The sequence below is a fragment of the Trichomycterus rosablanca genome, chromosome 21 (assembly GCF_030014385.1).
Source record: "Trichomycterus rosablanca isolate fTriRos1 chromosome 21, fTriRos1.hap1, whole genome shotgun sequence".
NCBI lineage: Eukaryota > Metazoa > Chordata > Actinopteri > Siluriformes > Trichomycteridae > Trichomycterus > Trichomycterus rosablanca.
This window is the reverse complement of record NC_086008.1, coordinates 3,247,756-3,264,208: the sequence shown is the minus strand read 5'-3', so window position 1 is coordinate 3,264,208 and position 16,453 is coordinate 3,247,756. Positions and strand designations below refer to the sequence as shown.

Below are 16,453 nucleotides of genomic sequence, written 5' to 3'. Positions count from 1 at the left end.
CATGAGGGGAGTGATTGGCGCATCAATAGAGACATGAGTGACCGCAGCCACTGTGGGATTTCGTTATGAAAATCCTCGTGTCCTGCGTTAATTTCATTAAAGCTAATGCTCTTAACTACAGGCAGTTTCAGGAATTCTTGTCTGAGCTGAAGATGTGCTTTACTGAGATCCAGAGCGAGTTTTGAAATGTTTTAACGTCCTGCTCCCGGAGATCAACGCATTTATGCATCCAAAATCAAAACTCAAGCACATTGTTTAATTTTTATGCTTCTCTTTCCATTGCTCCCCGATCTCAATACCACATGCACTCAAAGTAACTACCGTTTTCGGGAGCACCTATATCCGTAAGCAGACTTTTTCGAAGTTGAAACACCTTAAATCTCCAACCAGATCCAGACTCACTGATCAACATTTATTAGCTATTATGACTGGCAGTAACAAATATGGAACCTGACGCTTACTCTCGTCAGGCAAAAGCAGGCTCACAGTTCACACTGATTTTTTTAAGGAAACACTGTATGAGGTAGGATAATGGAAATTATTAAAATAAATAAAGTTTCTGCATTATCATTATGAACTACAATTATACAAAGCCCAGACGATACATCCAGTATACATAGTAAATAGCTTTTTTGGGTGTGTTTACTATTTCACCCGCGGTCCGGCCCCCCGAAACACTGAAGAACAGTAATCTGGCCCTTCGGTTAAAAAGTTTGAGGAGCCCTGAGGTAAGCGGACCAGAATGATCTGCTGTAGCAACCCCTAAATATGAGAGCAGCCGAAATTAAAAAAAATTTATGTATTCCAACATGCCCGTTCTTGTGCCACTTAACAGCAGCACTCTTCACACTAGAAGCGAATTGAATTGCAGACATCATAATGAAAGATCTTAAACGAAGCCTTGTTTTAATTACTAATTTATCAATTTCATGCTTCTTGGTCGCTGATAATTTAAGTGCTTCCTCTTTAATTGCCATTTACAAATGTGAACACGAGGCAAATTTACCACGAGCTCATTCCTGATAAGGTTATTCACATGCGGTTAACAGATATTAGTGCATTCACAGACGCTGGCGCCGTAATTAAAAAGAAAAAGAGTCTGTTCATTTCGTGACGGAGTACTTACCTCCACTTTGATGGCGCAGCGGCCGATAGCACGGACGGCCTTGCGGACAAAATCCACGTCCACCTCGGTGGCGTATTCCTTCAGTTCAGCCAAAACCTGGAACACCAGGGACAAAACAACCGCCCTTTATTCATGTCCGAAAAGGTCCAGACTGGACTGTTTGTGGTATCATTCCTTCTGTCAGTCATCTATATTTACAGATCTGAACTCAATCAGCAAATGAACTACATGAGTAACTTACACCATGGAGGATCTGAAGGTAAAAGAGGAAAATGACAGCCAGCAAGATGGATAGATACACAGATCAGCCACAACATTAAAACCACCTCCTTGTTTCTACACTCACTGTCCATTTTATCAGCTCCACTTACCATATAGAAGCACTTTGTAGTTCTACAATTACTGACTGTAGTCCATCTGCTTCTCTACATACTTTTTTTAAACCTGCTTTCATGCTGTTCTTCAATGGTCAGGACCCCCACAGAGCAGGTATTATTTAGGTGGTGGATCATTCTCAGCACTGCAGTGACACTGACATTAGTGTGTGTTGTGTTTTTAAATACCGTGTCCACTCACTGTCCACTCTATTACACGCTCCTACCTAGTCGGTCCACCTTGTAGATGTGAAGTCAGAGACGATCGCTCATCTATTGCTGCTGTTTGAGTCGGTCATCTTCTAGACCCTCATCAGTGGTCACAGGACGCTGCCCACGGGGCGCTGTTGGCTGGATGTTTTTGGTTAGTGGACTATTCTCAGTCCAGCAGTGACAGTGAGGTGCTTTAAAAACTCCAGCAGCGCTGCTGTGTCTGATCCACTCATACCAGCACAACACACACTAACACACCACCACCATGTCAGTGTCACTGCAGTGCTGAGAATGATCCACCACCTAAATAATACCTGCTCTGTGGGGGTCCTGTGGGGGTCCTGACCATTGAAGAACAGGGTAAAAAAAGGGATAAAGCATGCAGAGAAACAGATGGACTACAGTCAGTAATTGTAGAACTAGAAAGTGCTTCTATATGGTAAGTGGAGCTGATAAAATGGACAGTGAGGTGGTTTTAATGTTATGGCTGATCAGTGTAGATATAATTTAGGGTGACCATACATCCTCCTTTTTATGGTCTGTGATTACCTGTGCAATGTTGGCCTGAGAGGCCAGTCGGATCATGATGTCCAGTTTCTCTAGCTTGACGTAGATCGGGTCGTTGTATTTTACAAAAAAGACCTTCATCTCATGCTTTAGGATCTCAGGTCTGGAAAAAAGGATAGAAAAATAGAGAACATTTTCATTTGAGCACACGTGGAACATCAAACTCTAAATCCTAACAAATCACTTCTGCCTAAATTTAAGGTGGTTCAGATTTTCCCCTCAGGTCACTTTTTTACGCACCGTTTCTGCACAATGAGGTTTATGTTCCTCAGAGCGACATACTGAAGCTCGGGCTCGGCCGAAAGCAGAGTGACCAGCGGAGGGGCTAGCTTCTTCAGCAGGGTCCCGTAGTAGTCCACATCTTTAGGAAGCATCTCCATAAACTTCATGAGCACCTTCACGGCTGACAGCACTACGGCCGAGTTAGCGTGGGACAGTCTCGGAGTGACCCGCTCACAGATACTGCAGAGAACCGCAGCAAAAAAACAACCAGATGAGATGATAAGAGATGAAAGATGCAGTTAGAAAGAGCAGACATACATTTGTATTTCTATTTCCCCCATTTTTACCCAATCTAGTCCAATCTAACTGCAGTGAGGTCACACAGATCGCAGTTTTGCATACAGAACGCCACACACTGCTGTCCGTGATCAACCACGCTTTCTGCAGGCGCCTTGACCGGCCAGCAGGGGTCATAATCGCAGCAGCGATGAGGAATCACTGCTCGACTAGTGAACATACAGAACACTGATATCTGACCTCTGGGACTCTCTGTCATCACGAGGTGTGTAGTTGGCCAGGCAGTCCAGGATGAAGATCTGACCCCACTCTGTGCACTCGTTCAGGGCCGTCAGCAGCTTGTTGATGGTCTGAGGGTTCAGATCCAACAGGTTGCTGTTGGGATGGGACTCGGAGATCTCGGAGAGAGCAGCTACAGCATTCGCTACCACCTGAGAGAGAGAAAGTGACAAAGAGAAAGATTGAGAGATGTGAAGAGAATGGATCGATCATGCTTTCCGATTGTGTGGCAGCCAGTGACACAGGAAACATTGCACAAGTAGATGAAAGAGTGGCTTTTACTAAAAATCAGCAAATGCTGGAGACAAAGGACAGATAAGAATCCAAAGGTGGCTTCTAAAATATTAAATTGATCCAAAAACGTATGTAAAAACCCACCTGGACTATATTATATACTATAATGTCACGCATCAATGTCACAATAGGGCTGGGCGATTTTCACGATTAATTCGGTTAATTCGCATGAACGTTTTCACCCGATGTTAGAATGTGACAATCGCGATTGTTTACATACTTTATATTTTAATTAAAATACCAACATGTCACGAAGCAGAAACTGAGCAGACGCCCGCGGAATATAAATCAGGGAAAGTTTAATATAAAAAGGTCCAAAACCAGCGAAACCAGCGAAAACCAAAACAGTAAACGGAAGACAACAAGGATTATACACGGTAACGGTTAGATTCAGTAATAAGAAGCGCAAACACGATCGGCAAAACGAGACACAAACAGAAGAGTTTAATTAAGATTCACTGAATCGAACACCGCTGAACTGAATCAAAATACGGAGCCGATGAGCGCGATCAGGATTGGCTGGAAAGTAACGAATTACATTTACTCGCGCTACTGTAATTGAGTCGTTTTTTTTGTGTACTTGTACTTTTTAAAGTAGATTTTACAGCCTGTAATTTTACTTTTACTTAAGTTTTGTACTAAGAATTGCAATTCGCTACATTTTAAAATCACATCCGTTACAGAGTAAAGAAATCGCGTCTGGGAAACTGCTGCAGTGAATTCTGCGATAGGGAGTCGGATCTTTTTTCTCGGTTCCTTTTAAAGAGCCGTTTGTATGTAACGACTCCCAAATGCGCGAATCGGTTCCTTTATTTTGGCTTAAAGGGCCGTTCAATAGAATCGAATCATTCTACGACACATAATAGTGGTTAATACAGTTTGAAGGTTTTATGGGACTAAAATGACACATTACACATCCTTACATGTTTAAAATGTTGTATCCACCCCCCAAATCACAAGAGGACAAAATCAAAGCTGAGCTGAGTGATCACTTGATGCCCCCCCCCAGTGTAGATACTGATACAGACTCACTCAGTGGTGGAAACAGCACAGTACAGTACAGGCTCGTGTTCCTTTTAAGAAACCTGTAAAGAACTTTTTGTAGTTTTTTTCCTAATGTAAGGTGGTTCTGCTGAACATTATTTAAAATAAAAGTTGTTTGTGAGCTATTCTTAGATATAGATAGATAAGGATATAGATAATTTAGATCTGTTTTGTTTTAATTATTGTTAATTATTGTGATATCGTTATTGTTATAAAGTTTGAGTCCCTTACAAGGATAATTATAGGTGGTGCTGTTACTATTTTTGCACTTCTGCAGCCTTTAATTACAATGCAAAAAACACATGAGTCTTATTTTAATTGCATTATACAAGAACAAAAAAAATCGAAATCGTAATCGACAATCGGGTATAATCTTAAAATAATCGAGATTTTTTTTTTTTTTGCAAAATCGCCCAGCCCTATGTCACAATCCAATAAACATACTTCAGAATCAGTGTGGAGATCCTTTACATGCTGTACAGATGGACCAATCCTATCTTAGACGCAGAAGAGTTATGTAAAGATAAGTTAAGGATTGGTTTTTTCTTTAAAATTGTTTTAAACAAGAATAAAAAGCCTTCCAGCTAGCAACAAGTAGATTTTTCATACTGATACACATGCCAAACGGTGTTAGTACTAAGTGATCTATATTAACACGTGTATACAACTCTGGAGAACAAAGTAAGAGACCGCTGCCAAAACGATCTGTTTCTGTGGCCACACGATCCACTTTAAAACCACTGTTAGTGTGACGGAGTCAGTCTATAAAGTCTGATGCACAGTAGCATGAAATTACACACCAGGGGCACAGCGAGGCTGGTGTAACTGGAGCTTTTAAAAAGGTAAGTTGCTGGGGTTGCTTGGACGGCGCAGCAATTTAACACACTAGCACAGTTCTTTAAGCAGAAACTCAGCCGAGCCATTGATCTGATCTGGTCGTGTTTGAGGGAGGCAAGGTCAGACGGGTTCTCGTTCTGGGACTGATCCACCTGCGCAAATGGGCTTAGGGTGGCTCTCTGTACGCGATACAGCTCTGTGTGGGAACCCAACACCGGCAGGTGATAAGAAGTGGCCCAGATTGGACATGTGTCATAGTGGTGATCTGGCTCTTCTTGAATCGCAATCGGGAATTGGAAACAGACTAGATGGGCTAGATTGGAATATAAAAGAGGATAGGAACCTTAAGGGCACTCCAGTGGCACAGCGGTCTAATGCGGTGGCCCACGATTTCTGAGATCAGTGTTCGAATTACAGCTGTGCTTCTGAGGCCATTGAGCAACCGTGTGACCACACAGACACACAAATGGCTGCGTCTATATGTGGGCGAGTCTGGCCTGTTGAAAAGCCAACAAAGAGTGTGGGTTAATTGAGGATGCGTGACTCTCTGTGAACAATACTGCGGTTTGTAAGACCCCGCCTCTAAGAGGTAAAAAAAAAGTGGTTGGTGGCAGTCTACGGCCCTCATCAGTCAGATTCAGTTTGATATGACTAGACCGGGTGATAAGGGAAAGAATTAATCAAATAGATATTTAAAATAAAAGTGAATTACCAGAGTATCATTATGGTCTAATTATAAGAACACTTCTTAGACCTTAGTACTAAAGTAATCCGATTTCCTGAGGCTGTGATTGCAGCCAACGTTCCGCTGGTGTTCAGACGACTACAGGAACTAATTTCAATGGTCTTAATTTACATACTTTCAAATGTCACCCTGCATTTTCAAATCAGTTCCTCAGGGATGTGTTTACAACACTCGTATGGGGTTACTATACTTAAGTCATGAAGCGTGACTACACTTCTAAAAAAAATCTGCAAAACTGGCATACTTGCTTTGTTCGATGCACATTGCACTGCTTTTTGTGCTGGGTTCATTATATTATAAGTATTTTTATTACATATTATATATATTATAAGTATTTTATTGTATTATAAGTAGTATTATATTATATATTACAAGTGAAAAAGCTTAGAATAAAATCATGTGATTATATATTACATTTACAGTATTCTGCATATATTTGAATTATGCTTTTTTTTTTCTATTTTTTTATGCATTTTCTCCCAATGTTAGCGTAGTCAATTTATCTTCCACTGCTGGTGGATCCCTGATTGCAGTCGAGGAGGTTATATTGTTGCTCACGCCTCCTCCGACCCACACGCAGCCCTTTTTTACCCATGCATTCTGCACAGGCGCCTCCCTATCTGCTAATCAGAGTCCTTACACAGCGTTTGAAGACCCCGCCTACATATTCCGGTCATCCCGCCCTAGCAGGCACTGCCAATTATGCCCGCTAGATGGCGCCCAGCCGACCGGTAGCAGAACCGAGATTCGAACCAGTTCAGAATCTCAGCGCTGGTGTGCTAGCGGAATATCCCGCTGCGCCACCTGGGTGCCCCTGAATTATGCTTGTAAAATTGTGTTTTACATTATACTTTGTTTCCACATTCAGCAACGTGGAGGGCAGTGGAAGGTGAAATTGCAAGGAGTTGCGGTGGTGAAAGGGAACGAGTTTAAATACTTGGGGTCGAGTGTGGTGGTAGGTAGAAGGCTGCTGAGGATAAGGCCACCAGGTGGGTTTGGTATTCTGTTTAGCTGTTTACTAAAGTAATCGGAGATGCTGTGAGATCTGATTCCACTGCGCTCATCCACAGACGGATCTCATCAACCAAACAAAGCTGAAGTTGCATCCAGCCTTAATTCACGTGTTCTCTTTTCTTTCCTACTCCGCAGAGTTGCTTTAACTGCATCCCGAAGCAACAGCACCACACTCACCATGGGATTGGAGTCGGAGATCAGGTCCTTCAGGGTGTCCAGAAAGCCCTGGTCCTCCACTAGCTGAGCGTTGATGTCGTGGAGCTTGGCCACACACACGGCGGCCGTCTTTCTCACGTAGGGATCCTCGTCCTTCAGGCACTTGCGCAGAGGCTCACACAGGTACTCTGTGATTTTATCCACACGGATGCAGCCCATGGTGCGCACGGCCAGCGCCCGGATCAAGGGGTTGGGGTCCTCACAGTCCTGAGAAACACAAAGCAAAAACTGTGAAAAAAGCTGCACTGGGATCAGCGATGCTTTGTCATGATTAGGGATGCATCGATACCATTTTTTCCCAACCGAGTACAAGTACATGTATTTTTGTACTTGCCGATACCGATACCGATACAGATACCGATAAAGATACCGATACAGATACCGATACCTATTTAGAATACCGTTTTTTTTATTAAACAAAAACACACGTGAGAAGTGACGAGAAGTTTAATGATACCACGTCCAAAAATGCACGTCAACAAGTAGCGAGTGATCAAAGTGTTTGTGCGCTGACGTGATGAAATCAAGGAGGAAAAATAAATGAATCTGAGTGGATTTGGCAACACGAGCAGCACGGATCGTTCTGTAGTGAGTTGGAGGTTAATAAATATTTTTGCAATGTTGGTGTTTTGTTATGTTTTGTAGAGAACGATCAGGTCAGAAATACTGTAAAACGTGTGTGTGTGTGCTGATGTATTCTGATATAAACTATATTATCCCCCTGTCCCACCTGTTTACACTCCTCTCCTGCGTTTCCCCTCACACCGTATCCTGCGTTCTCATTGGCTGTTCGACATGTCACTCATTCCCAGTCGCACATCTCAGATCAGATATCTGACGTGCTAGTAAACTCGAGCGGTCGGCGAGCCGGTCGGATCGAGTTGTTGGATAGTTCACGCTTAGCGATCGAGAGCCGAGTTTTGATCGCCGAGCTGGTAAAAATCGTGTAGTGTGAACTAGGCATAACGCAGCAACGTGCACTAGGCACACGGTATCGGATGTTTAGTATCGGAGCCTCGTTTGCGAGTACGAGTACGAGTTAATGAGCGCGGTATCGGGCTAATACCCGACACCAGTATCGGTACTCATGCATCTCTAGTCATGATCATGTCACCTGAGTGACTCCTGAGTAACTCACAAAGCTCCCTGTTACTCAAGCTAATTCATTCATACCTTGACAAAGGTGTTGACGGCCATGATGGCCATGTCCGGCTGGCTCTTGGCATAGTTCATCAGGTACAGGTAGACCAGCTTCTTCAGTTCCAGGTTGTCAGTCTGCATGCAGTTCACCACGTCAGGAAACAGTGCACTGCACGGGGTGAGAAAACCGATGGTGAGCAGTACTGTGGATTAGGACACAGCCCTAGGTTGAACAAGCTTGAAGCTGCAGATGAGGCAGAAAGTTTTACCTCTGCTGCCTTAATAGCCGTAGTCTAGTGGTTAAGGTACTGGACTAGTAATCAGAAGATTGTTTGTTCAAGCCTCAACACTGCCAGGTTGCTGCTGTTGGGTCCTTGAGCAAGGCCCTTAACCCTCAATTGTTCAGACTGTATACTGTCACTGTAATGTAAGTCGCTTTGGATAAAGGCGTCCGCTAAATGCCGAAAATGTAATTTAAAATAACGAGCACTCAGGTGGCACAGTGGCCTTAAGTGTGTGAGTGGGGGGGGGGGGGGGGGGTGTTGTTCCACATGGAGCCTAGCATAGCTCTCCGAACATAATTTTTGTTCAGTAGAAAAACGAGTGCTTGGGTGGAGCAGTGGCAAAACATCCAGGGTTCAGATCTCAATGGTGCAGGGTTTGAATCTAGTCCAGTCAGTTGCTATACAGACATGATTGGCAGTGTCTGAGTGGAGGTGGCCGAACAGCCTAGTCATTAGGAGGCGCGCCTGTGGGTGCATCATACAGGGCATAAACACCGTCACATCACCCCATCGCAGCGTTCTCTTCACTGGCTTCCTGTAGCTGCCCGCATTCAGCTACCTCCAAGGTCTAATCAAACCCCGCTCTGTACCACGCGACCTCAGAGCCACTTGTCTCGCTCGACTTGATCCTCCACCCAGGACTCGAGGAAGACGAGCATCAAGGCTTTTCTCTGCACTTGCACCCAAGTGGTGGAACGAACTTCCTCTGTCTGTCCGAACATCTGAGTCCCTCGCTGTCTTTAAAAAACGATTATAAACCTTCATCACCTCTTTACTAAACACTTAAGCTGAAATGTACGTACGTACTTACTTTTTTAAGTTTTTTTTTTATTTATTTATTTTACTTTTTTAAATTTTTACCCCTTTTTCTCCCCTTTTAGCGCATCCAATTGTTCAATTAGCATCGTGCTTCCTCTCTGTCTATGCCGAACCCTGCCCTGACGGAGGTGATCGAAGCTAACCCGTATCCCCTCCGAAACACGAGCAGCAGCCAGATGCATCTTTGCCACCCACACATCGACGAGTTTGGCGCCACCTAGCGTTGCATGCGGAGAGACACACCCTAAGGGCACCCTCTCCCATCCCTGTGCAAGCGCCTCCAATCAGCCGGCAGAGAACGCGATCGCATTCTGACAGAGAGAGACCCACATCCGGTTCTTTGTCCCACCCCCCACATGAGCGACCGGCCAATCGTTGCTCATATAGCCACTCTGCTTCGAACCGGTAAAGCAAGGCTGGATTCGATACCACGCTTCTCAGAATCCAGCCCTGGTTGCAGCGCGTTTCTTTTTACCGCTGCGCCACCTGAGCGGCATTTATTTAAGTTTTAACGCCATGTTTAACACATTGGTGTCATTTAATGGCAGTAACAGGTATTATGTATGTGTCTTCATATTTTGGTCCATATTATATGTTTATTTTTATTTTTATGGTTGCAAGGTAGGTTAAAAGTCTTCTTGTGTTGTCTTGTGTGAGAGTCTCTTTGATAGTTTCCGGCATGTGTGCTTGTTCTCTTTCTTTAGTGTATTTTGGGCATTCTATCAAGATGTGTTTTATTGATATAGGTGTTTGGCAGGTGTCACAAGTTGGGGTTTTTTCTCCTTTTATCAGGTGTTGGTGGGTTATTCTGGAGTGGCCGATTCGGCACCTCATGTATATGACCTGGTCTATGCGTCGTCCCTGGTGAATTCTTGGCTTGGCATTAACGTCTGGGTGTATTTCATATAGTTTATTGGTGAGCTGGGTATACGTACTTACTTACTAACGTTCTTATTCATTTCTACAAAAAACTTTGGTTCTAACAGGGTTTCAGCTGATATGAGTTCTTGGACTGTTGTCTACTTAAGCTAGAGTAAGGTAATGTTCACTATGGAAGCTCTTCTGTACGTCACTCTGGATAAGAGCGTCCGCTAAATGCTGAAAATATAAATGTAAATGTAACTGGTGTAAAGAATTGTGGACAGGAGCAGCCGCAAGCCAAAATGATCCGTTTAGTGGAAAACAAAACACCCAATAGGATGTCCGCCCACCTGACGTCTTTCCCAACCGTCATGGAGGCGATGACCTTCTTCACCGCCTCCTTCTTCTTCTCCTTCTTGTCGCTGTTCAGCTCTGCCTTCAGCTCGAAGATCTCTCCTGCAAAACATCCACACAGAAACGTAATCATTAACAGATCTTCTGATCTTAAGGCTGTGATATCATCAAAGGTCTGAAAGCCCCAGGGATTTGACATTGTGTCTGAGCAGCCTGAGATTTTTAGCTGTCCATCAGACAGGCAGCAGGTAGTGAACATTAGCAGTGGGTAAAAATGCGAGTTTGAAATCTTAGTGTTAAAAAAGGATGGTTGTTAATATACTTAAACCATAAAACACTACGTGCACACTGTATTTCTCAAATCGTATTGATCAAAACTGTGGCGTACTTGCTTTGTTTGATGCACAAACACATTGCACTGCTTTCTGTGCTGGGTTTATTATAATGAGAAAGGTTAGAATAAATCATGTTATTATATATCTACATCTTCAGTTTTACATCACACTTTTTTAAGCACTATGAAGGGCGATGGAAAGGTAAAGTTGCAAGAAGTTGGGGTGGTAAAAGTGGCCGAGTTTAAATATTTGAAGTTGAGTATGGTAGGGAGAGGGGTGCTGAGTATAACACCACCGGGCAGGTTTGAGATTCTGTGAGATCTGATTCCTCTGCATTCATCCACAGACTGATCTCATCAACCAAACAAAGCTGAAGTCTCATCCAAAGAGCCATTTCTGAGTGTTCACCTAATTTAAAGCACCATTCTAACAATCCAATGATATCAGGCACTTGTACGAGCTTTAGCACGATTATTTAACGACTTCTGGATTTGCTGGCTATTACGGACAAAGAAAAAAAATTGTATTGTGTATTGTCACTCTTTTTCTCTTTCCACCTCTTCTGTGCTAATGCAGATGGCCTGCCATTTAGGGATGAGAAGATCCACCTGATGTTGTGACGTGGCTCCAGGTGATTGGTGGAGTGACAAACAAGAGCCACTATAAAAACTCTTTGTTGCGCCTGAGCGAGAGGGCATCTTTTCCCTCCTGTGCCGCCAACCAGACAAAACGCCAAAGTTGTTATGCTGTGTATTTTTTTTGTGTAATTGAAAGATTAGTTATTTATGTAATTTATATATATATTTAGATCATCAAGCCTAAAGCAGAGTAAGGGGGTAAGGCCCTGCTGTTTTGTTTTCATGTTTTCTCCTGGTTATGGTATAGAGAGGGAAACATTGTCTTTTATTTTTGTTTTATTTGGTAGATTAGTTTCTAATACCAGTTAGAAATATTTTGTTTGTTATTTTTCTTGGGGTTTTAACTTACCCCCGAAGCTCATTTCTGCTTAAAAGAAAATTAAAAGAATTAAGGCTTGAAATACAGTTTTTTGGCGTGTCTTTTTTTAATTTTTTTTTTACTTTTTTATTCTGGAGGCGGGGCGGGAGGAAGGGGCGTCCCTATGTCCAGTCTGGAATACCCAGCCGTGACACTGGCCAACTCTCGGACAGCCGGAACACACGGTTCCCTCTCAAGTGATGTAGCACTGAGACTCAGTTTGACGCCCATGTGTAAATATAAATATAAAACTGGGGTTCTAGTTCATCAGACAAGTGCGAACAGTCTCATCCAGAAAGTCTTCTCATATAATCCTGGCGACACTGCACTAAAAACTCTGACACACATGCAGCAAAGAATCGTTTACGTTACCAAAGCCGAGCTAAACACTGCTTACGTAAACACTATACAGCCAAAAATACATGACCATTAACTCCTGACCATTAACTCGATTTTTTCTCCTAATCAGGTCATTATCAATTCCCCGTTGTAATTCACGTGCCCCCTCCGCCTGTATTGGGTTCCCACACATAGGAGTACCATGTGCCACACTATGCTCCATGTGACATGCACCCCTGACCCCAACTCATAGAGAAGGCTGGACCAATCCCAGGGATCGTATATAGCAATTGCAACAGGAAGAGACCCAGCCCGACCTCCCCTCCCTCAAACACGGTCAACTGTGTGTTGTGTAGATGATGTTGGTGGATCTGTGGTGTGTGTAAAGCACCCGAACAGGCACTAAATTTATTACTATTTAATACATTTGAGGTTAATGTGCATAGCAGTGCTGATATTGTGGTTAGTAATCACAATCTGATAAAACCAGAGGCCCATAAGAACCCACCTTTCTTGGTTGTGGTGAAATATTTTGAGTCCGTCATCTTGGATCCTATTCCTCTGTTGTCCTGCACAAAAGAAAGAAGCATGAAGCGAATTTACACAAGAGAAACGAAAAGTTCTTCATACGCAGCTAACAAAGAGTGAATGTAAGAAAAAGACAATACAGCGGAGACAGGAAACTCCAGAAGTGCACATTCATGGAAACTAAAGGAAGCCTTATCTCCATCCCACGGTAATGAACGTTAACTCTGCCAATCACTTAGAGTTAGACGAACACACTTTGGGATCATTTATTCCTTACTCAGCTGCATTATCACAGAACTCCATCCTCAACCAGCACTCCTCCCGCCTCATCTCAACCTCTGGCTCAAAGTCTGCAGCACACAGCAGTTTCTACGTTTCCTGTTATCCACATCCACACAATAATCTTCACCCTTAAAGGTCAGAGGTCTTACAAAACGGGTAAGAAATTTAGGAACAAATAGGAGTTCCCAGCATTCCACTGCAAAGTTCTGCTCAAGTCTTTTATTTCCCTTGTTGAGTTTAATCTCATTGTAACCACTTTATACCAGATGAGATCATTCATGTTTAATAAAAAAAGGTTTAAATCAGTAGGATTTTCATACAGAACTTAATTTTTTTTTTTTTGAGTGTCATTTAAATTCATTTCCAACAGCTGACGCTTGATTTCAATAAGAAAAAATTGAAGAAAATGCCCATTTCGAAGGCAACCCGACCCACCCTCAGTATGCATGCGCCAGCTCAGCTTACAGGCGCGTTTAGAGATTTTAATCCAAATCGGGAAACTTCTTTATGCATTTAAATTATTAAAATAATGAACATCAAAACAACTACACATTAAATGGCCCAGCAAAGGATGTACTTTCTGCGTCAACTGAGGAAGCATGGTCTGCCACAGGAGCTGTTGAAGCAAACCATTGAATCTGTCCTGTGCACATCTATCACAGTAGGGTTTGGTTCAGCCACAAAACAGGATTGCAAAGAGTTGTGGAAAGAGCTGAGAAAATTATCTGTGCTCCTTTGCCCACCCCAACAAGAACCAGGAACCGGGCAGAAAAAATTATCAGACCCTGGATACAAACTTTTTAACCTCCTGCCCTCTGGCAAGCGCTACAGAGCCCTAAACACAAAATCGAACGTTTACATTTTCAGCATTTAGCAGACGCCTTTATTCAAAGCGACTATACAGTCTGAGCAATTGAGGGTTAAGGGCCTTGCTCAGGGGCCCAACAGCAGCAACCTGGCAGTGGTGGGGCTTGAACCAGTGACCTTTTAACTACTAGTCCAGTACCTTAACCACTAGGCTATGGCTTGCCCGTGCCAAACAGGCACAGTAACAGTTTTTCCCAAATGCCATCAAACTTATAACTAAAACTGAACTGTTGTTTACATTCCACACTGCACTTTATACATACTGTATAATACTGTCATCTCATTTTAATTTGACTATTTTCTGTATAAATGCAAATTAGTACATTGTCTACTAGGGATGTAACGATGCACCACAAGACAGTTAAAAATCGGTGCACATGTGCCACGATTCGAATCGATTATTCATTTAAGATGAATCGATATTCACTCTAAACAGCAGAGGGCGCTGGCGCTATTCACCTCGCCTGGTTGGCGGAACTTCACAAAGTTGCCAGGTAGGGGGATTTTTCAGCCAAATTTATTTGTGTGAGGATACTTTCCTTATTTGCATTAATCATTTATTTATTTAATGTTGGATTTGTTTTAAAGAGTAAAGAGTGTATCATTACATCCCTAATGTCTACATATAGTTTTGTCTCTATATTGTACTGTTTGTATATTATAGAACGCTAACAACTGCTGGAAACAAATTCCTGGTGTATGTAAACATACTTGGCGAATAAAGCTGATTCTGATTACATTTACATTTTCGGCATTTAGCAGACGCTTTTATCCAAAGCGAATTACAGATGTGACAGTATACAATCTAAGCAAGTGAGGGTTAAGGGCCTTGCGCAAGGGCCCAACAGTGGAAACCTTCTGATTACTAGTCCAGAACATTAACCACTAGGCTACAACTGCCCTGATTAAATAATAAATGGAAGCTGTTTGTTTTCTCTTGTTTTGACTCCATGTGGAAGGATGTGGATATTTTGCATCCCTAGTCTGAACCTGACAGGAACATCATCAATACTTTGGATGAATCTTTTATTAATTAGGCTGAATGTTACAGACTATAAAGAAACAAGTCTTAAATAACACATCTACCCTTAATACAGTTCACAATTAGTATCACCTTAATTCCTTCAAGATTATGAGATAGACATTTCAGATAGTCATTTTAAGCTCACCTTAAGGGTTTTAATAATTTGGACTGACTTTATGTTTATGTTTAAGTGTGTTAGTTGGAAAAAAAATACCTAATAAATATTATAAAATGGAGAAAAGTGTAGTAATACAAACCACACATGATGTCTGAGTGTTTACATTGTTTTGTCCATGTATAATATGTTAAATAATGCACCTCAACATCCAAATTAATAAAAAACAACGCTGTATAAACTTTCCTAACATTGAATAACTGTTATATAGAAAGAAATATTATTTTTAGTGATGTGTGCTGCATTAAAATCGAACTACTGTACACTCCTGCATTTTATTGACAGCTGATTCGTTTCTAATGATGTGTGCCAGAACGCATACTACCGCACTACCTAGTACGTGAAATTAGTACACATCCTAATGACGCTAGTACTACTTAGTACGCAAGTACGCTATGTACTCGGCGCAAACTGAGCTAAGTAAACTTAAGAAGCTAACAGGCTAGCTAATTCGCTAGCTCGATTCTTTGTGACACACAATTCAAAAGCAAAACACGACAGGTCTACCATCCAGATAAATAATTACCACAAATAGCAATATGATGTGGATCTACTCACGCATAACTGACTAGCCCATTCCATTTCTGTTCCTTTTCTAGATGAATGAAGCCGTTCTGAGCACTACCTTAACGACTAAATGCAGGCCGAATCTCAACCGGCTGGGTACATACCGCGAAGTGCACTACATAGGCCGTAAACAACAGTCATTTTAGAATTGAACATAGCGCACATATGAAGTGCGCATGTAGTTGTTTGAGACTGAACCAACAGCCCTAACCCAATGCTAAAGCGACAGACATGACCTTCTTTAGCAGGTGATTAAGAGATACTTAAGCCTTTAATCCAGCCGGTTTGGCCCTCCAGGTCAACACACAGATTAGAAAAACAGTTTTGAGAGGTTACATTTACAAAAACACACCGAATTAAACTCAATAAAGAGAGAAAACTCACCCAGCAGCTCTTACCCGGAGTTTAGTGTGTACACGGCCTTCTCTGTTCCCTCCCACTGTAACACTACCGTCATATGATTCAGCCTTTCAGAACACTAACATACTACATAGTAGGGTAGAACACTAGTCCACGCCACCATTGGAGTGTCACTGCATTGCCAAAAGTATGTGGACATCCCTCCTAAATACTGACTTCTGAAGAATTTTGTTTATTTATTCATTCACTCATCCATTCATGCAACCTCACTTGTGGTGTTGACTTGCTACAGCT

At 42.4% G+C, this 16,453-nt stretch overlaps 1 protein-coding gene across 3 annotated transcripts in view; it reads right to left on the bottom strand.

The window, feature by feature from the left end:
- ap1b1 (adaptor related protein complex 1 subunit beta 1) overlaps positions 1 to 16,234 on the bottom strand; it is a 53,908-nt gene extending 37,674 nt beyond the window's left edge. For 2 of the 3 annotated variants that reach the window (XM_063017475.1, XM_063017476.1), the window contains exons 1-9: positions 15,791 to 15,863; positions 12,865 to 12,925; positions 10,683 to 10,788; positions 8,402 to 8,537; positions 7,190 to 7,435; positions 3,040 to 3,230; positions 2,521 to 2,742; positions 2,263 to 2,383; positions 1,127 to 1,222 (exon numbers count right to left, since the gene is read on the bottom strand). In XM_063017475.1, coding sequence (XP_062873545.1) covers positions 1,127 to 1,222; positions 2,263 to 2,383; positions 2,521 to 2,742; positions 3,040 to 3,230; positions 7,190 to 7,435; positions 8,402 to 8,537; positions 10,683 to 10,788; positions 12,865 to 12,925; positions 15,791 to 15,814 — 1,203 coding nt within the window. In that variant the 5' untranslated portion in view covers positions 15,815 to 15,863. Of the gene's footprint in view, positions 1 to 1,126; positions 1,223 to 2,262; positions 2,384 to 2,520; positions 2,743 to 3,039; positions 3,231 to 7,189; positions 7,436 to 8,401; positions 8,538 to 10,682; positions 10,789 to 12,864; positions 12,926 to 15,790; positions 15,864 to 16,183 lie in introns of those variants that run through there. The other variant, XM_063017477.1, reaches the window with a different exon arrangement.
- Positions 16,235 to 16,453: the final 219 nt, after the last annotated feature.